This window comes from Drosophila biarmipes, chromosome 3R (assembly GCF_025231255.1).
Source record: "Drosophila biarmipes strain raj3 chromosome 3R, RU_DBia_V1.1, whole genome shotgun sequence".
NCBI classification, from domain to species: Eukaryota; Metazoa; Arthropoda; class Insecta; order Diptera; family Drosophilidae; genus Drosophila; species Drosophila biarmipes.
The window spans coordinates 17,610,714-17,631,420 of NC_066616.1; the positions used below are offsets into that span (position 1 = coordinate 17,610,714).

The following is a 20,707-nucleotide window of genomic DNA, read 5'->3' on the forward strand; positions in this document are numbered from 1 at the left end:
TGTAAAATGCCAGGCCACAAGAACTGACCACACACTCGCCATTGGGCGCCGCCCATCCCCATGAACAGCAACAACAACCGCATAGTAATCGCCTCTAATGGTGCGGCATTAAGATTCACAGAGAAAAACCATTAATATCTATGTTTGGGTCGTAAGTGCTTAAGGATTAGTGGGTGCTGGCCAATCAAAATTGATTAAGTCGCGGCAACAATTGAAAATTTAATGAGGCGAAGGCATGAAGGAGTCGTTTTCTTCTTTCTTCTACAAGAAAAACCAATTAGGGCCCTGCATTGGGGAATGCAAATAAATATAAATTTGTTTATCGAGTTGGAAACTGATTTTTACTCGCTGAAGAGCATTTTTCTTTGCCCTCACAACACAAGCGTGATAAATCAACGAAGCAGAATCTGTGCAATGAGATCAAACATCGGCAATAGAATCAATGCATATTGAATTAGATGGAGCCAGCACATCGTCAGTTGCCTGGCGACAGTTCAACAGGTTGTGCCAAGTTGGCGAAGGTAAAACCAATTGATTAACCGGCTGAGGAGAAAGAGCATCAAATCCAGTCAGCGACGGTTCATGTGGGCCCTGCGAATGCAAATGAAATTGCAGCTGCATTGGTGCGTTGCACTATTAAATTATGGCCAGCCCGACAGCCCGCAGTACTCAAGCTCCAAGTCCCAGGTGGCAAATCAGCACACGCAAATAAGGCAGATGCTCGCTCAAAGGCCACCCCATCCGATGCGATCCGAGCCGAGCGGAATGCAATTTAATTTAATGGGATTCCTCGGGAAGGAGTCCTCTTCCTGGTCAGCACCAGCGGGCGGTTCCATGGCAATGTTTGTCCACGCGCACACAAAGCAGATCCTCGGGCCACAATTGCTGTCATTCGCTGGCTCATTTCCCGCTTTTAAATGGAACTGCTTTTTGGCAGTCTGTGCTTTCCTTCCGGGTCAGAACTCGTTTAAAACTGGGATTTTAATGTTAAGCGTTAAAAAAATGTACTCTTAATATAATATCCAGTAAAGCTCTTTAAAATATCTTAAATTTGTTGATGAATTTTAGCAAAATCACTTTTAAAGGTGTCTAAAAGTATGCAGTAATTAAGAGCTGTCTCTTTTCTGAAGGAATTTACTGTTGCCTAACTTTAGGAACCTTTTCAAAAACAAAACTCCAAAGTAAATACGATTTTCGGACCCTGGTTTATTGAGGTTTGGTATTATTTAATTTGCCATAACCTTCCCTATTTACTCAGCTTAAAAGAAACCAAGAAAAAAGAGCTGCACTGTATCGGCTTTCAACGGAGAGCTTCTTCTTCCACATGTTGCGTGTAATCGGCCTCGATGCGAATTACCATAATACGACACCAGAGAAGGCCGCAAAAAGGCAGTCGGCACACAGATACAGTCGCACACACGTGCCGAGGGATATCCATGCCAGTTCGAATGAATCTCAGCTTGCGCCTGGCCAACTGAAGCGTAGACAAGGAGCTGTTTGAGTTCCTGCCCCGCCGCCCGGACCTCGGCTGCTGGAGGGACGGATTAAGGCGTCAAATTGTTAGTCAAGTTCCTGGCCCGGCCCTGCTCCTCTTTGTTCGCTCGTGGATAGATCAAAGCCCCGCTGCACACACTATATGCATACACACCCGGCTATATGGTATGGTGTGGTACGTGTGTGTATTGTGCAGCGACGTGGCTTAAGCCCACATCCCTGACAATGCCTTTTAATCAATTCCCCGAGTCGCCCCATCAATAAGCGAAGGACGGCCCGGAAAATCTGAGTTTCCTTTCGGGCTGCCGGCGCGTGCTTTTCCTTTATTTCTGCCATTCGGCATTTTTCCTTTTGCGTCTGGGCCATGTCAATTTTTCTAATGAGTTGGCAGAAATAAATAAATAAGGCTGGGAACCTTTTCTTCGTTTAATTTTAAAGCCGGTTTAACAAATGTTTAGGATGGAAATAGTCATGTTTATTAAAATGATGTATATCATTCATCCATATTATTATTATTGTTTGTTTAAACCATCATAAAGTGTTATGAACATTTTTAGATTTAAAATTATATGTGCTGATTCTTCTTATTTTTGTTTAAATATTTTTACCGCAGATGTTTCTTGCTATCAGCACACTCGTATCGCGCTTATTTTGTATAAGCACATACCATTCCATTGGGAAAAAACAAAAGCTGGCGATAAAAGCAAAAAACAATGCCGTTATCAGTTCACGATAACATTATTCGTTTTTTAACTTTTAATTAAGCAGGAAATGTATATTCCGACACATAATTTTAAAGCCGTTTTAATCTCGTTTAGGAAGTTCTACAATTGGGCTGTGCGATTTTCCTGATGAGTTGGCAGAAATAAATAAACAAAACTCGGACCTGTGCCAGCATTCAGCTTTAAAGCGCTGTTTAATGTGCAGGGCGGGGCAGGGCTGGGCTGGGGCTGCCACTCATGGAGCGCACTGTACGCCTGGCTGACCACAGACCACACCCTCACACTGACACCACGGAGGCCAGGTTAGTTGCCTGTGCATTAAATTTGATGGCTGCAAGTCCTCAGCTCATAATCACAAGCAGACGCCCACCTGCGAAAATGGAATTTAATTTGCTAATACGCTTCGTTGAGTGGCGACAGGGGAAGGGGATTGGGTGGCAGGTTACCAGAGGGTTTTTGGGCCAACTGAACTCAGGGGAAGTCAGGTGAGACACGGTGCCTATGATGGGTTTTTCGGAACAGCCGGTTTTTTGTTGCGCCTGCGGCAGAAATTGTTGGAAATTCTTTGGAAATCGTTTCTCCATCCCAGGACTCCAGTAATTCTCGGCTAAAACTTGGCTTTTACATAGTTGAGCTGGTCTCGGCGCCCTCGCATAGTTAAGCCAATGTAAACTTTTTTAATTTGCAATAATAATAAAAAATTCCCTTTTCGACTGAGAGGCAGCCAAGGAATTTCGAAAGCCACGTCCATGTCCCAGCACCGAATAATTCAACAAGTTTTATGCCACGCCACGCCTCCATCATCATCGTCGCCGTCATCATCGCCATCGCCATCCTCATCAGAATGGATGTCCTCGTCCTTGCCACAGCGCTTCAAAAATATTTGCGGTGGCAGCTCGACAAAAACACATGAGACACATCCTCCGGATGGGAAGGAAAGGCCTTCTAATCCCCGACCAGTCGCGTTGTTTAAAAACCCATTTTGATTTATGCGACCGGGAGGGCGGAGGCTGAACCTGGCTGCCTGGCTGCCTGGCATGTTCAAACACCTGTTCAAAATTTATTGGACTCTAAGCGAACTATCAGCCGTGTTCAGCGAGCTGCCAAGCGATGATAATGATGATGATGATGTATAGACTGGCAGCGGAACTGCCAATTGGCGATAGCGGAATCAAATCAATAATAACACGAACTCAATCAAATGCAAGTCAGAGCGCGCCGTCTGTGCCAATTCTGGTGAAATCGCAATCGGAATGGAAATGGAAATGGCAGTGGGAGTGGAAATGGCGAAACTTAACTGCGGGCTAAACAAATAGTTGCATTGCCTAAGCCAGGAGCTTGACCCGGAATCGCTCGGTAATCTGGCAACCGTTTTCGACTGTTCCATTAGTCGCGTGCCCCCGCCGGAAGGGGCCATTCGAGGGACTTGGGCCTGGCTTTCGGTCTAAACCTTAAGCAGACACTGCCGACGACGTCGTCTGGGCATGGGCGTGCGCGAAAAGGGGGCCCCACGAAATGCAGCCAAGCACGGCAATGCTCGAATTATGCTCGAGGAAAGTTCGCATCTTGTCTGAAGTATTTCCGGAACTTCTTATTTCATTTGGGCTACGTCACTGCCACTACAAAGAACTTGGGTTATGGGAGAGATCACTGAGCGAAGAAAGGCTCTTAAATCTATAAACGACATAATTTGTAAGGTGGTAAAAAATAGTAAAATAGATTTTTATATTGGTTAATATGCAAAAGGTAATATTATAATTATTTTAAATGCGTATTACTAACACCCATGTACATGCCAAAAATTAGTCGAATTTGACCATCCATTTGAAAGTTATAACCAAATAAAAATCTTTAAATAAAGATTCAATTGAGTTAGTTGGTAGGTAGGTGGCGCTGTAGGCTAGGTGGCGTGAAAACATTCACTCTCGGTAAATCTGATATTTTTATAGATAAGATAAGCTTATACAAATGTTTCTGAAAAGTGTTACTGACAAAAAAAACGAATTTTAAAAATGTTTTATTACGCTGTATGATTACTAAATTTCTCAATATATTAACCCTTTTCGCCAAGTGCAGATGCTGTTGCCGTTGTCACCGCTGTCGGAGGATCTCTCGTTTGGCCCAAAATCGATTGCAAGCCGGCAGAGGATAACTCCAGTCGCAGGACCTCCGCCTGCTCGCCCCCGCCAACATAGCAGAGACATTAAAGCAAGACGAGGGCAAAAACGATGCCAGCACACTGAGCGAAAGTGCCAACATGTGGTTAGATGTGAAAGGGGGTAAATGGAAAATGGGGAGCGACATTTAGCCCCAAGCGGCGCTATTTTTTCTCCCCCCTCGATTGACGGTATCATTCTGGAGCCCCACAAAGGGCCGCTTGATTGAACGAGTGTCCGAGCTCGGAGCACCGTGAGCGGTGCAACGTGGACGGTGGGCAGCTGGCATTGTGCTGATAAGCGTCTGTTTCGACACGCAATGTCCACCCTTCGACGCAGGGTTTTCCCCGGGTGAAAAACCTGCGTTTTTTGCGCACCTGCGGCCACTGACAACTGCATCTGCGGATGGCTCCTGGTCCTGGCCAGCCAGTCTGCTGGCTGCTTGTGTAAGCCGCATATGCAAACACAAACAAGCCCCCCTTTGGCCCCGTAAATATATTATGCTATACACACATTTATCCTGCTGCAAGAGCGGTGGCGCCAGCAAAAAATATCCCCAGGATATGGACTGGCAAATGCTGTGAGTCTAATTAAAACTTAATGAAATGAAGAGCAATACTTTTATTGCCCATTTGCATATGAGGGTCAGCTGTGAGATGCTTTTCCCGCCTTTTTTCATTCGCCGCATACAAGTGTAACCTGGCAAAGTTATGCAAACTCGCCGAACTGGCAGCTCCACGGTGTTGGCTTAGTGTCGGGCTTAATCAAATTAAATAATGCCGCTGGCATGGCAATGCAAACAACCAGTTGTGGGCGGAAAAGTGGTGAAAAGTCGGGCCGGGGGAGTTACCCATGGCAACCCATTTAAGGCCTCGAATAAGCGCAGCGTTAAAATATCAGCTTTCATTTGCAGAAGTTGATTGCGCAATAGATTAACAAGCCGTCACCCAAATACATCACCTGCTGGGCAAACAAGTTAATTGAATTTACAAACTGTGTTTTGCAATGCAGACACTCAAGGAGAGCTCGAAAACTGCGAATGCAGCCAAAGTTGCAACAATAATGGCGAACAAAATGACTTGGGTTTGAGTGCTGTGCCCAAGGACATGAACTGAATAAATTAAGGCGATTATTTACCAGGACATCGTTTAAATTGCTAGAATAATTTGCATGACATAATTGACATGATGGTCTTAGATTAAAGGGGTTAAAATTATGGGCAAGCGATAACTACTAAAATTTATTTACTTAAAATAAGGAAACCTTAAATTAATGATGTTCGGAAATATGTCAAAGATAAATGTTAAGATTTAGTTCGAAGAATAGTAGGTATCTTTTCCTTCCTCTTTAATATGGTTATATTAAAGACGGATGATACCTTTACTTTTTTCCTTTCTACTTTCATTTGCAGTCTATCAAGCGACAAAGGTAACCTGGGAAACTTGAAAACAAAGGCAGACGTCTCTCAAAAAATGTTTCCAATTTAATGAAAATTGTCTGCAAAAGTGAGATAGGGAACCACTCGTGAGAGCTGACAAAATCACATTCCCCCGAAAGTATGTAAATGTTAAATCCAGATTTTTCTCGTTGCGTTTTATGTGCGCCAACCCCGCTGCCTGCGACCTTATTTGAGCAGTTTAAAGTCGTTTACCTGCCAGGTCAGAAGTCAAATCAAATTGCACGCTCGATTTACACATTCAGGAGGAGCGTGAATTATTCAGAGGGCTAAGGACCCGGACAACATACACATGTATGCTTTATCCTGCGCGTGCGAGTTAATTACTCGCCGAATCGTAAGAACATACATATGTATCTACATAATACCTGTCTCGGGCCCTGGGTTTCTGGCTCAGTTGGCAGGACCCACACTTTCGCTGCTGTTCGGCGGCCATTGCCGCGCTCGAACCCTCCGTGCATTAACTTCATTATCACTGCACAGCAATTTTAGCATACCTGCCCCAGTTGCTGAGTCGCCCTCCTCAAACATAAAATATAATGCGTTGGTCCCTAGCTTTTTTCGCCCTGCCTTGGCCCTGTACTCTTCACTTCCACTTCCGAGTTGTCCCTGGGAAAACAGCTTTGGAAAATTTGCACGTCATACGCACACAACGCAGGGAAATTCCGGATTTCACCGGGCGGGTCGGGGGAGCTCTAACAACTGACAACCCTTTTCCCCAGCAGCATTTTATGTGCATTTTAAGCGAAGCGAGCGGAGCAAAGTTTTACGTTTTACGATGTGTTTTCAACAGTCGGTACGTGACTTTTCACTGAGCAGCGCAGTTGGTTCCTCAGATTTTTTCCCCCCCTTTTTTTGGCAGTGCCCAAGTCAAGCGTTCGGCCGATAGGGTCAGTCAACAGTTGGCCAGCACACACACACCAGGCACACACTTTGGGCCAAAACGCACTCCTATTAATTGCATGTGTGACCGGAGTCAGCTTTGACATGAACATGGCAGTTGGCATTGGCACTGCGAGGGGGTATGCGAGATTTTGTGGCTGTATTCCTAATTGCTTTTGCGTTAAATGTCTAAACTGTGTGCCGCACACGCCGCATATCCCAAAACCCGGACGCAGGCACAGGGGGTAAAATAAATTTAGGGATTATCTGGGCTTATAAAACTGGAAAAGAATAGCCAGTTATATATTTTGTGGGATTTTAAAATTTATTTTAATGTCTACAAATTAGTTTGATGCTTTTCTGAACATTTTAAAAACAATTTATGGATTAGTATTACTTATATTTATAACCAATTATATCCATATTTTAAACAAAATTAACGAATTCTTATTTATATAAATTATTAATATATAAATAATACTTATTTTAGATAAATATTTTATTCAAGGAATTATATACATATTTTTAACCAATTTCAAGCACTTTGTTATTTAATTTATAAAATTTTAGGTTTCATGTATTTTACTAACATATATTTTTCTAAAAGTAGTTAAGACTATTATCTTTCAGAGCAAAAGAGAACCCCTCGCACAATGGACTTAATTTGCAGTACACATTTTTCTTGCACCGCCCCTTGGCCACACACATCGCCTCGTTATCGTTCTCATTGCATTATGGTCGACAGGCAAAAATCGACTCACTTCTGGGGGCGGGTACCGGGTGGGTGGTGCAAAATTGCAGGAAAGGAGTTGAGTGCACCACAACGTAAATCCACTTTCGGTGGCAAAGCGTGTAATTAGCCCCCGCCCGAGTGGCAAACGAGAACCAATTACAATTTCTATTTGCCGGTTATAAATCAGGCTTGTACCCAGAAGGAAAAAAAACCTATGAAAACCCAGCCTGAAAAGCGGCATATAAAGTGGGCAATAGAGCTCTCCAAGGATAACAAAATGTCACCGAAAATCACAGAAAAAAGAAATTAAGGCGAACAAATGGCAAGCGTTGCAAAACCGGGAATTGCCCACCAATGTATGCTATGAAAAATTTTCATTTCGAAAAGGACCAGAGGAAAAAACGCGAAGAACAATGAAAATGGTGCGGGGAAAAACGAATTGCAATGTTCACTTTCACTGTGTGTGTGTGTGAGGGGTGGGTGTGCGAGTGCAGTTAACCATTTTGAGTGTGGCCAGCGAATCTGCGGCTATGTGAAAAGCTGAGTTATTCGGAAAATTCGCCATTAAAGACAAGCCGTGGGAAATGGATGCTATCTGCAGTTGCTTTCAAAGTCCTTTTGGGGGGGCTGAAAATGGATAGAGGGAGTGGCAAAAAGTATCAACTGCCAGCATCCGTGTCACTTTATCGGTGAGTGAGTGTGAATGCGAGTTTGAGTGCGGGTGTGAGTGCGAGTGTGAGTGCGACTGGGAGTGTGTGTATAGACACTAGTGGCAACTTTCGCTTGAAAATGTCGACGTATAGGAGATATGGAATTGATGTAAGTAAACCGCTGCAATGCAAAGAATCCCCCCTAAACCGATGGCTTACAGCGCTTTCAATTTGATTAGGACTGTGAATAAAGAAAAGAACTCTGCGAAAGCAAGCCAAATTGAATAAAGAAATGGAATTAAAAAAATGGCTTGGCGGAAATGGAAACGGAATATTTCCAAAGAAAAATATGCCCTGCAAAAGCTTCTAGCAAAAATGAACATTTTTCCTAAGCTAAACAAATAAATATTGGAATGTTGATATTTTACGGTGCACATACGTAGTGCAAACCTTTTAATAACCTGCATTCCTTGGATTGATAACCTTTCCTGCTGCTAAAATGTAAAATGTGTTATGAATAAAAAATTCAACAGCTTACCAGTTACAAAATAAATGCATACAAATAAGCATACATTTATCGTTAAAGGAAAATTCAACAGACTAAAATGAACATAATATATAATGCTGTTTAATTTAGCAATAATGATGATTTCGACAGGCTATGTGATTGTCATGATTGAAATATACCCATAAATAATAAAATATTTACATACAAGTATTTATGCCCACGGTTTTTTAATTGATTCGCTACATCTCTGAGTTGATGCGATGTAAGTATACTTATTTTACCCAAATGAAACTATTTATTATGCAAAGTATTTATTAAGTAATTCCTGCCCACGAACCAATGTATTTCCCGGTATTTTCCATACTCTGCTATTTCGCTTTCCCTCATTGTGAGGGAAAATCGAGCTGAGTGCTTTATCCGTCGAGGAAGCATCTCGAAAAGGAGCCTTTAGCCGCTTTTGAAGACTATTTACACATGGTCGTCTGAGCGCGTAAGTGTGTGCGTGTCCTTTGGTTTTCCTTAGACTTTCCCATCATGGACCACCCACCGGGTGGGGGGAGTGGGGTGGGGCTGAGAGAAACGATTTTTATTTTCAATTTTCTTTGTCGAACACATGACAAAGTGCCATCAACAAGCGAGCGAAGCGATGCGACGCGTTAAGGGAGCAACCAATGTGTGTGTATGTGTGCCATGGGGCGGCGCGGGCCAAGGGGCGTGGCATTTGCCTGTTGAAATATTGCAACCGCTGCCAATAAGCGAAGAAAGGATAACAAAAATTGAGCGATGTGTCTGCCGCAGCCACGGCTACAAGTCTAATAAGGACAACTTGAATGATACGTATTGTAGACAACCCATCGATACACAGATGGGTGTCCTCCCTATAAGCGGGGGCCCGATACTTGTGCTCGCCTTTACAAAATGACAAATATGGCTGCCAACGTATTCAACTTGTGGATTCCCATCGCAGCTGGGGCTTGAAATTCGATGAGCGGAGCCGCCGGGAGAAGTGGTTCGATTGCCACCTCATCAGTTGCACCTCACTTCCCCTTTGGCAACCTGTCACCCATCCGAATTGGGGTATTATTTATCAAGGAAAATGTCTTGGATTGTGGGTTAAGTTTAATCAAAATATGAAAAGTTTATATCAGATTTAGGTGGTTTCCTGATTAGTATAAATTACTCAAAATAGGTTTAACCTTATAAGTTCATTAGTATTATAAAATAAAAGTATAATAGGAAATTTAAATAGTTTTATTCAATCTTAATATTTGGAAAATGGCTTTTTAAATAGAGAATGAAAATACCATTTTAAATTTTTTAATAACATGAATTAATTTGTACATAATATTGTGCTTTTAGCAAGTTCTCCTTGATTTTTCCAGCTGGTTTTCCCTACCGGTGTTTTTGTTTTCCCCTGGAAATGGAAATAATGAACGAAAATGAAGGTTTAAAGTGTTAATTAAACATACAGAGCTCGTTGCCATTCTCTGGCTGCTGCATAATTTGGAAACTCGCGGCCATTTTTTGTGTTTCGCTTTCCGCTTTTCCTGTCCATTTTCACAGTCCCTGGTCCCACTCCCTCCCCCACTCCGCTCACCGTCATTACAGCTTGTAAGTGCTCATTAACATAAGCCGCTGATGTCGTTGGGCACATTGTTGCCATTCCGGGGGCTCTGCGGACTTTTGTTTGCCTTTCGGCGAGTGTCCAGGACTCCGAGCTCGGGACTTGGAACTCACGCTGATTGTCGCATTTAAATTAATTTTAATAAAACGACAAAAAGCAAGAATCAAGCAAATTATAGAATCAAAAGACACTGGCCCATAAAAGTAAACAGGCGGGTGGATCTGCCGAAAGCCCCGAATATAAAAGTTAAATTAAAAAATAATATCCGACGAGCACCACGACAATGGAACCGACGGCGGAGAGGCGAACAAAAATGCGAATTACACATAAAAAGCCGCAATTGAGTTTTTGGACTTTTACCCGCACCCGGAAAATGGGGGGAGAGCGGTGAAAGGCGCTGTCGAGTGGGTAACTCCATACAAAAATATATGCGTAAATCTCGACGAATTCAGGCGACCGACGATTTCAATGGGCGTGGTAATGGGCGGCGGGCGGCGGGCGGTGTTTGCTGGCAGTCAACAACAAAAACAGGAAAAACAACATCGAAATGTGAATCCAAATGAGCAGCACAGGAAAATAAAGGCAGAAGTGAGGCGAAAGCAAGGGAAAGCCCGACAAAGGATCTGGCGAAAAGCGGAAAGAAAAGCGTCTCTCGTAAAATTTCCCCACACACACTCACATGAGCTTAGCTCCACAGCTGATGGAGGGGGTGGAAAACTGAGGGGTGGGGGTGTGGAAAGTGTCTTAAAGCAACCGCTGCATTGTTTCATTAACTCCGTCCGGAAAATGTGTGCGCTTCAGCCCCCATTCCCGCATTTTTCCCGCATCCTGACAACATTTTATGGCCCCTTTTTTAACCGAGATCATTGAACGCTTAACTACACTGGGAAAAGACCGGCTGCATTTCCACAAACCACTGAAACCAACCGCATGTAATCATTTCTCAATCTCATTTATTTCCAGAAGACCAGGCCTTTAAATTGTAACCACAACCGTCAACTGATTTAATTTGATGTCCACTACCGATGAGCTAACCGCAATAAATGAAATTTACCTAGCAGATGGGAATTTAATTTACTCAAATCAATTATTAGAAAAGTGGTTTAGGTCTTAAATGTACAAATTTGTAGCTTAAATTAAAATAAAAAAATTAAATGGAAAGGTAGGATGGTCTTTTTTTGTTTTTAAATAAATAGTTTGTATTCCAACCCGAACATTTGCTATTGTAAATAGTTTATTTAACATAATAATACAATATAAATATACAAATAAAATTATTTTCATTTTGTTTTCTGTTAATCATGATTATTTAAAAATTTTAGGAATATATATGTAAAACTAATTGCACAATATAATTTATAACCCTTTTCTCAGTGCACATTGTTAACCCCTGGCATTTCATGTTGACTTACACCCAGCGAAGCCCTCTTTCATTTTTTTTTGGAGCACAAATATACAAATATATTTCACAAGTCTGATTTTTCACCGAAATCCACCCCTCGAGCTGCAGAGATTTGCATTACTTTCTTGCTAGACAGACTTTTCTGCTAGTACATTTCGGCTAAGCTGACGCATGCCGAGTTGATTTACTCATCATTCGCTTAGACGAAAATCTCGTAAATCTCCGTGAAACGAGGAAATGTTGTAATTGTGAAATCTTTATCGCTCCACGGAGATGGTAAACAGCGGGTGGCTTCCACTGCTAATTAGTAAGCAGAAAAAGTGAAAACTGAGGCGTTCGCTTCGACTGGTCCTAATGAAGTTTTCCAATTTACTTTTTGCCTTCTACGTACAACGCAGATTTTTGTCTTCAATGGGAAATCACCGGGACAAGGACGATTCCCGGACAGTTTCCCGAACAGTTTCCCGGGCGACTCGCACCACTCCCCCGGCGCGATCCTCATTTTCAAGCACAATTACCGCACGGAGGCAAGTTTTCAAGGCCGCTTTTAGCACGTAAATTAATGTTGTATCGCGATGTTTGTTGCCGTAGCTGTTGCTGCTGCTCGTCGACTCAACTTTTGTTTAGAGTTTTTCTAGGCAAAGAAAACTTTTCTCGTTTTTCCACGCCGCAGTAAAAGCGTTTTTCTCTTTTCCTCGCACGAAACTGTTGAGTGGCAAGTACACAGAAGTGTTGCCGTGTGTGTGTGCGTACTTTTTTCACCCACTGTGTGTGCTTTGTGCAGTCATCAACACTCGCAAACATACAGTGCCGCGGTAGAAAGTAAATAGAAAGGACATTAAGTGGCGTTAAACAGACGCTCGTGCAACAGCCGCAACATGTGAAGTGGGCCAGCGGGCAAGTGGCAGGCCAGGACGCCGGTCGGAAAAACGGGGGAAAAACCGGGGAAAATGCATGAGGCAGGGGCTTTGCAAAGCACATTTATTAGCCCGACACTTGGTTCAAATCGGTTTGCTGTTTGTCTGTGCATTTACAATTTCTGTGGCCATTAAGCGGAACAGATAGTTGCAGAAAAACGGCATTCAAATGGGGCTGTTGCCTGGCCAAACTTCACAGAAAAGATAAAAAAAGGGGAGGTATATATTTCAAACGAAAATCACTTTGTAATATTATTATCTAATTTTAAACTTTTACAAAATTACCCTTCATTATGGACCTAAAATATTTGGTACTGAAAAAGTACTGGTTTATAGTTTGTTAACTAATTCTTCCGTTTTTTAGAAATATTTTTGGTTAAAAGTCAGATGTTTTAGTTTATTATTGATTCAGTTATTAAAATATTTACTAGCTTCTTTCGACTACTTGTACTTGGTAAAAACTTTAGCCTTCCTTTTCTCCCAGTGCACTTACTTATCATTTTATGCCGCTGGGCGGTGCGCAAATCCCAATGCTAGGATTAATCCGGCTAGCTGTGTTGGGGCTCTCGCGAAGTTCTGCCTTTGACTTGGACCGCACTCGAATCGAGAACTCGCGAATTGGTCACCGGGAGTATCCGGGAATTAAGCCACGAAACTTCGGAAGGAGGAACTGCCTGCGCCACTGCTCTGTTGCTTTTCCGGTTGTGCTGCTGCCGCTGCTGCTGCTTCTGCTTTTGCTTTTGCTGCCACTCCTGCTGCTGCTTTTTGCGCTTTTGCCGCGTTTTCCACCCAAGGACCCAACCAGACGAGGACTGTCGACGAACTGTGCGTCCAGCAGCTGTTGCTGCCCGCTGTTATACATCGCATAGCACACTTTCCGCAGGCGGCAAGCGCCCAGGCACAGTGGGCCCTTTCGGGCCAATTCACGCACACACGGCGTATGCGCAATGCGAGCGAGAGCGCGAAAACCGAGGGAAACTCACGCAGCGGCGGAGCAACAATTTGTTGACGAGCCGGGACGAACAGGGCATTTAGCTATTTGTTATACGGCAGACAGGCAGATAGGCAGACGGGCAGCGTTGTCCTGTCCAGAGGCAAGAAATAAGACCGGAAGCAAGAAGTCAGCGCGATAAGCAAACGAAGGGCAGTCCTCCTCTGCCGCAGCTGCGAAATTCCTGCTGTCTTTTATTGGCAATACCGAAGGGCGAGGGCAGGGTCGCGCTCACCTTTGTTAACCCACCTGAATTTTCCTGCTTCAGTCGCTGCCTTTCCTTCGGCATTAGCATAATCGCTGTGGAAATTGAGTTGGAGCTGCCTGGTGCTGCGCCAGAAACTTACTCCTTGGCACACGCGGCGTATGCGCAATGTGCGGCAACTGTTGCTTAGGCCCCCAGAAAATCCCACCCACCCTGCACTTAATAAATATGCATGAGCGGGCCAAGGGGTTTCAATTAAATTCACTCAAATTGCGGTTGACGCAGCTCCTTTTTTCTGCGGACGAGGTCAAGAATTTGCATGCAAATATTTTCGGCATTTCCACTTTGCCAGAAATTTATTTGTTTTTTGCATTTATTATGTGCATAAGCAGGGAAAAAACGGCGCAAATTAAGACGCCGGGGCTGTGATGCGTGCCCGGGAAGTGTTAAATTGCCAAATGAACTTAAGTGAAATGAGTGGTGGTGGGGGAGTAGCTTTAATGGCCAGCATTCTGGTCCTTCCGCCTGGCTCCAAATTGGCGCCCAGGATGGGGGATTCCAGGAGCTTCTTGGCCGGGCAAACATGAACGAAAAAACATGAAACGTGCCCTGCCTGCTAAGGACATTCATTACGCAAGCAATGAAGCTGCCTTTTCCCCATAGCAAACTCCCCCTTCTGGCCAGTCGACCGGGCTGGGTGGGCCAGCCACGCCTCCTATTGAATTATTCCAGTTTTATTTCTCGCCATTTGGCTCGACACACACACACAGGCACACCCTCCGAGGAGGTCCTGGACTGACTTCTTGCCGTGGAATCGACCCGGTTGTTGAACCACAGGCTCTCGAACACAAACACAAACACAAACACTAAACACCAGCTCGCACCGAGTGGAACACCTGTTGATTGGACCTTTCAGGTTGTTTGAGCCACAGCCAGAGCCAAAGCCGAAGGCACTGGCAGTGGCAACAAGGCGATTTCCTTTCAGCTTATGTGGGCTCAATTTTGTAGTCGAGCCGGCTCCTTCTAATGGCCATGGGATACTGAATCGATTGACGGGGCCGCAGGATAATGGTGGGAAAAAGTGTGCGGGGGTCGTAAGGAGCTCAGAGGCTGTCGGAAAAGGCGTTTGGCCCAGGCAACCGCAGCCCCTTTTGAAGACACAGCCTTGTTGCCGCTCCTGTCGACAACAATTGATTTCAAAATATTAATTAACCGGATAAACCAATTGAAGTTTCCTGAGAGGGTGAATGGCAGGAAAAGGGCAAATAAACGTGGGACAGTGGCTCTTAAAATGTGTAATAAATTCGGTACTTCCTTTTGGTGGCAGCAAAAAACGGAAATGGTTTATCGCTTACTTATCTCAGCCTCAAGTACTTCATGCGATTTTTATTCACTTTAATTTTAGAAGTAAAATTTTAAAAACCCTTTTTAAGCATATAATCAATTATCTAACTTTATTATTTATTATCTAGATTAAAAAAAATTCAGTAATTTGCGCGAAACAATTAAAGTAATTGCCCAAAAATGGAATGTCATACCTTGTTAAACTCGTAGTAAAATTCTCAATCAAATGACATTCACACCTAAAAAAAAATCGTTTTTTTCCAAAAACCAAGGAATTCATTTTTTACCCAAAAGTAATCACTATTTTGTGCGAAACAATAAAAATAATGGTCCAAATATGGAATGCGATACCTTCCCGAATTCGTAATAAAATTTCCTATCAATTGGCATCTACACCTAAAAAATTTTATTTTTGATCCATTTTCGCAAAAAAAGACGATGCTACCCCTTGCTAAAAAAGTCAAAATTTGTGAAAATTTGAAGTTTTTAAAATTAGCTAGAAAATGACTGCAATACAACTTGTTAGCTGGCCAAAACAGTGCGTCTTATAGGTGTCGGACCATTTTTGACCAAGTTACTCGAAAAAAGGTCACAGATAAAAATCGTTTTTTGCCAAAAACCAAGGAATTCATTTTCTACCCAAAAATAATCACTATTTTGGGCAAAACAACAAAAATAATTTTCCAAATATGGAATGCGTTATCTTCCCGAATTCATAATACAATTTCCTATCAATTGGCATTTACACCTAAAAAATTTTATTTTTGACCAATTTTTGCAAAAAAAAAGATTTGAAAAATTTTAAGTATTTAGAATTGCTAGCTGTTCAAAACAGAGCGTCTTATAGATCTCTGACCATTTTTGACCACTTCACACCAAAAAATGTCAAAGAAATATATCTTTTTTTCGCCTTAAAGCTAATGTGTTAACTTTGAAATATTTTGGGAGAACCAATAAAATTAATGGTAGGAAAATTGAATGTTAACGCGTAAAAAAACATTTAAACATAAATAAATTGAGTAATCTAAATTACATTCATACAAGCATAGTATGCTTAAAACTATTTTGTCAAACCTTATTATGTGTACTCCAAAATACATTTCAAAAACACATTTTCGATTAGAAGCCACTAGCACGTAGAAGCCAAGGGTTGTCATCATGGAGTACAACCGCCAGCCGTGTCCCATTCGGATTGTGGAAGATTGCGGATGCGCTTTCATGATGGGCACCATCGGAGGGTCGCTGTTCGAGTTCCTCAAGGGATTTCGCAACTCACCTTCAGGATTGCAGCGCGGCCTTTACGGCGGCTTCGATTCGGTCAAGATGCGGACGCCAGCCATTGCCGGCAGTTTTGCCATTTGGGGAGCCACCTTCAGCACAGTGGACTGCGTCCTGGTCTCCTACCGCCAAAGAGAGGATGCCTGGAATTCGATTGCCAGTGGAGCAGCCACGGGCGCAATATTGGCAGCCCGCAGTGGACTTCGAGCCATGGCCAATAGCGCTCTTGTGGGCTGCCTGGTCTTGGCCATGATAGAGGGAGCCGGTGCAGCAGTAGCCACCATCAACGCGGCCGATGACGAGCCAGGAATATTCATCAATCCACAGCGGGCTCAGTGGGAGGAGTGCAATGCAAGCAGGCAAAGGGGCGTTTCCCCGCAAGACTTTGCCGAGGCGGAGTTTGAGCAAGTGCTGGAAAAGTGTCGAGCGTACAGGGAGCGAGGTGCATTGCAGGGGCGTCTAGTGGGATCCAGCGAAGTAACAAGTAATGATAAACCTATACACTCCCTGGTGGACCTCGTCCAACTAGCTGAAATCTTGTAATTTTCCACGGAAGTATACCTTTTATGTTAATTTAAAATTTATTTTTTGTGGTCGCCCGTCAAAATTGTTTGAATGTGTTAATTTGCTGATTGTGCATATGAATATATACGCAGCCCAGTGTCCAATCAAGTTATAATAGCATATGTAAGGGTGCTCAAAAGTTCGCAGCATACAAGTAGGCACTTGGTTTTATTCGGTTTACATCCGCCATTTTACAATGTATCATCGGTATAAGACTTGTATGCCGGTTCTTTCCTGTGATTTTAGTATATCATTTTATAATGATTTAAGCTTTTTTAAAAGAGTTTACACCCTACTTTTTGTTCAACATGCGGACTAGAAAATGGATTTAGGCCGTCATTTTCACCTTCAATTTGTATTTTTAAAATCACAATTTAGTTCTTCGAGCTTATCGAAGAAATCTTCTAAAAAAATCTACAAGAATAAAGTAGCACTCAACACATTTTTCCCCACCACGAATTAGCACTCAATCCTCTTTTAAAAATCGTTTCGAATGTTTTATTATAATTAAAGAAAATCATAAATTAATACAAAATTAAAAATTAAACTAGTTGATGGACAGAACAGAGCAAAGAGAATTGGAAGGTTGTTACCAGGGATAGAATCAGATGTCATGCAACAATTTGGCCAGAAAACTGTTTTAAAGACAATCGGAGAGTGGATAGTAGACATCGATCATCGTTCACCGCTGCCGTTTTGGAGAATATCATTTTTGGTTTTAGTTGGACAGTCGCTGGTTCCTCCGACCGCCCTCGTCCTCGTCCTCATACTTCGCCCCATCCTGAGCCACTTAGATGCGCAGATTTGGGTTCGTGTAGCGCACGTACTTCAGCAGGGCGTCGTTCTCCTCGCAGACGAAGCTCTTCTTGTGGTGGCAGGCCACGTCGTGCCAGTTGACACCATCGTTGTAGAACTGATTCAGGAGGGCGAGGCAGTTTTCCTTGGCGCCGTTCTGCTTGTACTCGCGGTCATCAGGCTGGGGAAGGCCGATTCCGCCGGTGGGAGACCAGTCGCCCTGGGAGCGCTCGGTGGTAGGCGCCAGCTTCTGCAGGGTGGCGGTCCAGAACCAGCCGTTTACGTTCGTGGGCTGCAGGTCGGGGCGCTCGCAGCCCTTGAAGTCGCAAATGCGGCCGCTGGTCCAGATGTATTTCACCTAAAAAATTATCAATGATCGATATTAAAGAAGGAGTCAACTCAATAAATGAGCGAATGGCAAGTACTCGAAATATCGAAAAATATATTTCAACCAAGGCAAAATACTAGAGACCTTCGACAGTTTTTAAGAACCCTATTTTTTTTTAAATTTAAGTATACTTCCGTGACAGTTTGGCATATTAAGTTGAGAGGTAAAGCGCTCTAAGCTGTACTATTAACATGTCGGTCTACTTAGTACACAACAATGGGTTTTCCGCAGTTCATTGCCCTGCTCAGATACTTAACAAGCCATACATTTCCCCAATCAGCAGCGCCTACGCAAGAAAATGCAGCGTTGGCAACGAAAAAGCGGTAGAAATTCCGGCCAGTAACTCTTATGGGCCTGTCACGCCCAAACAACTATTATTATCGCTGAAAGCGAACCGATTCCCATTCCGTTCCAAGTCCGCGCCCTTTTCGAGCTGGCGCACCCGATACTGTCAGCATTTCAGGTGAGCAGAAGCAAAAGCCAGGGCCGCGCAGCCGCAGCTAAGCGCTCATCAGTCACTTTCACCCGATGGGCCATAAAAATTGCTTTGTAAAGGGGGCACACAAAGCCTCAGACGACTCGGTCGGGCCCTCTGCCCTTTTAGAAAACTCCAATGAGCGTAGAGTTGAAACAAATTTATGGACATTGATTTCGGTTTTGTAGTTTCATTCGGGGGAGCTGTGGGGCTTTGTAATTGTTGAAAAACTCGGACAATGAATGCATTTGCCCCATGGCGGAAGCCCAAATGAATTGTGTTTGTGCACCTGTCCGCTAAAGCCAGGTAAAAGTGAACTTAGCCGGTTGATAAGGAAGTCGGCAGTGGATTTGGAAAAAAAAGGAAAGAAAGAAGTACAAAAATGGGTCATAGCTGAAGGAAATAATAGAGACTAAAATGTCTTTACCAAATATAGGTTATCATCAGTAATTCAAAACAAAACCACCTATCCATCTATCTACTTGTACCGCAAGTCGTTGGCTTGCATTCGATTTCCCCTTGGATTATACGCAAAATAAATCGCAATTAAATCTCATTGCGTGTTCGAAGTTTGCTAATTTGTTAAGTAATTTCGTTGGGTGGCTTTTCCGGCCCGGCTTTCCCAGCGCACACATGAACTTTCGATTTCAATTTGGCCACCACTGCTTTCTCATGCCGCAAAAAAGCAGAGACGATGCGAAAGGTGAGCAATGAGTCGGAAGACGGCAGATGAGATGAGTTGGGCCTGCCTGACCACAACTCTAAACTTGACACTTGTCCATCTCGAGAGTGTTGCGTAACAGCGGTCGACTCCATTCGTGTGCGAAATTACAGATGCAACCACTGGAAAGTTTTTGTTTTGTGTATTTATGATTCGTATTTTGCCTCTTAACTCCGTTTTTATGTGTAATTTCACATTGAACTTTGTGGAGCGATGTTAATGTCAGAGATTTCGCCATTAATTTTGTGAGTGCCGCAGCATCCTCAAAATTAAGGTCAGTTTTTTGTCCGGCGTTGTCCAAGCTGCCAAATAAAAGGCGCTAAACAGTTCACACGCGGCTAAACGGACGTTATTTAACTCGCCAAACAAATTAAAAAGGTGACATAATGACATGCCGAACAGGTGAAAAAATAGGGAAAAGATAAAGCCGATAAATGCAGATACAATAAATTATTGGCAAGCTTTTTTGACTGTCTTTGGGGTTTAATTTACGTCTATGTTTCCGATACCTTTCGCTGAAAAAGACATTTATAAATGGTCAATGAGTTGCAAATTTCTGTGTAATATGGATCATTTGTTTGATCTATCGCAGCTTAGGTGCTTATCAAACAGGTGCAGTGAAGGCGGGGCCAATTTAACTATTTGGGGCTTACACAAGATCTATCAATTTTGGGGTGGGGTCAATCGATTTATTGACTTGATATTGCTGTGAAAAGATTGTAGGTAAGCGGTGTAAACAATTGTGAAAGTTGAGCTATGAAGATTTCTTTTTGCACAGATTGAATTACTTTTCAGTTCGTCGCTTAAGTCTTTTGGTTTGCGAACTAGATTCTGGTCAAAACAAAAAGTTTTGTTTTTATTTTTGAAGAGTTATCTAATTTATGTATTCAAATTCTAGTTGTTATGGAAGTTTGTACTTACATTCTCGCGCACAACGAACTGCTTGATCCACTCATTCTCCAGACTGGTCTCCAGGGAAACGGAGTCCATGCAGCGCCTGCGGCAATAGTTCCTGGCGGTCAGCCAGTCCTCCTCCACGCCCTTCAGCTGAGGGTCGCGCCACGAGAAGAAGTATCTGCGGGGCGAAAAAAGGGAACAAACCTTATAGAGATACCGACTTTCTGGAGCCCACGTCCTGCCGACTCACCCCTTGCCGTCGGGAGTCCTCTCGTGGATGATGCGCTGGGCACAGAGCTGCGGGTTTGGCGGCTCCAGGCGTCCGTTCTGGAACTGAGCGGATCCCAGGCTCAGCACGCTCAACACACACACTCCGGCGATAATGAAAGCTTTCATTTTGGTTTTTTTTCCACAGTCTATGCACTGGCACTGCCGTATGCGTTTTCGATTTTCTTGTTCGGGCTCGCGACGCGCTTCTCTCTACCGACCGATCGGCTGGCACTGA

At 43.4% G+C, this 20,707-nt stretch overlaps 2 protein-coding genes across 2 annotated transcripts; one reads left to right on the forward strand and one right to left on the reverse strand.

Moving 5' to 3' along the window:
• The first annotated feature begins 16,130 nt into the window (after window positions 1-16,130).
• LOC108031231 (probable mitochondrial import inner membrane translocase subunit Tim17 3) lies at window positions 16,131-17,034 on the forward strand. The gene has a single exon (XM_017104467.3). The coding sequence runs from the start codon at window positions 16,243-16,245 to the stop codon at window positions 16,903-16,905; it is 663 nt and encodes a 220-aa protein (XP_016959956.1). The 5' UTR covers window positions 16,131-16,242; the 3' UTR covers window positions 16,906-17,034.
• Window positions 17,035-17,401: 367 nt separating this feature from the next.
• Window positions 17,402-20,707, reverse strand: LOC108032214 (uncharacterized). Its single transcript, XM_017106074.3, has 3 exons — window positions 20,453-20,707; window positions 20,227-20,380; window positions 17,402-18,079 (listed from the first exon to the last, which is right to left on the reverse strand). Exons 1-3 carry the CDS (start codon window positions 20,596-20,598, stop codon window positions 17,717-17,719), a joined length of 663 nt encoding a protein of 220 aa, XP_016961563.1. The 5' UTR covers window positions 20,599-20,707; the 3' UTR covers window positions 17,402-17,716.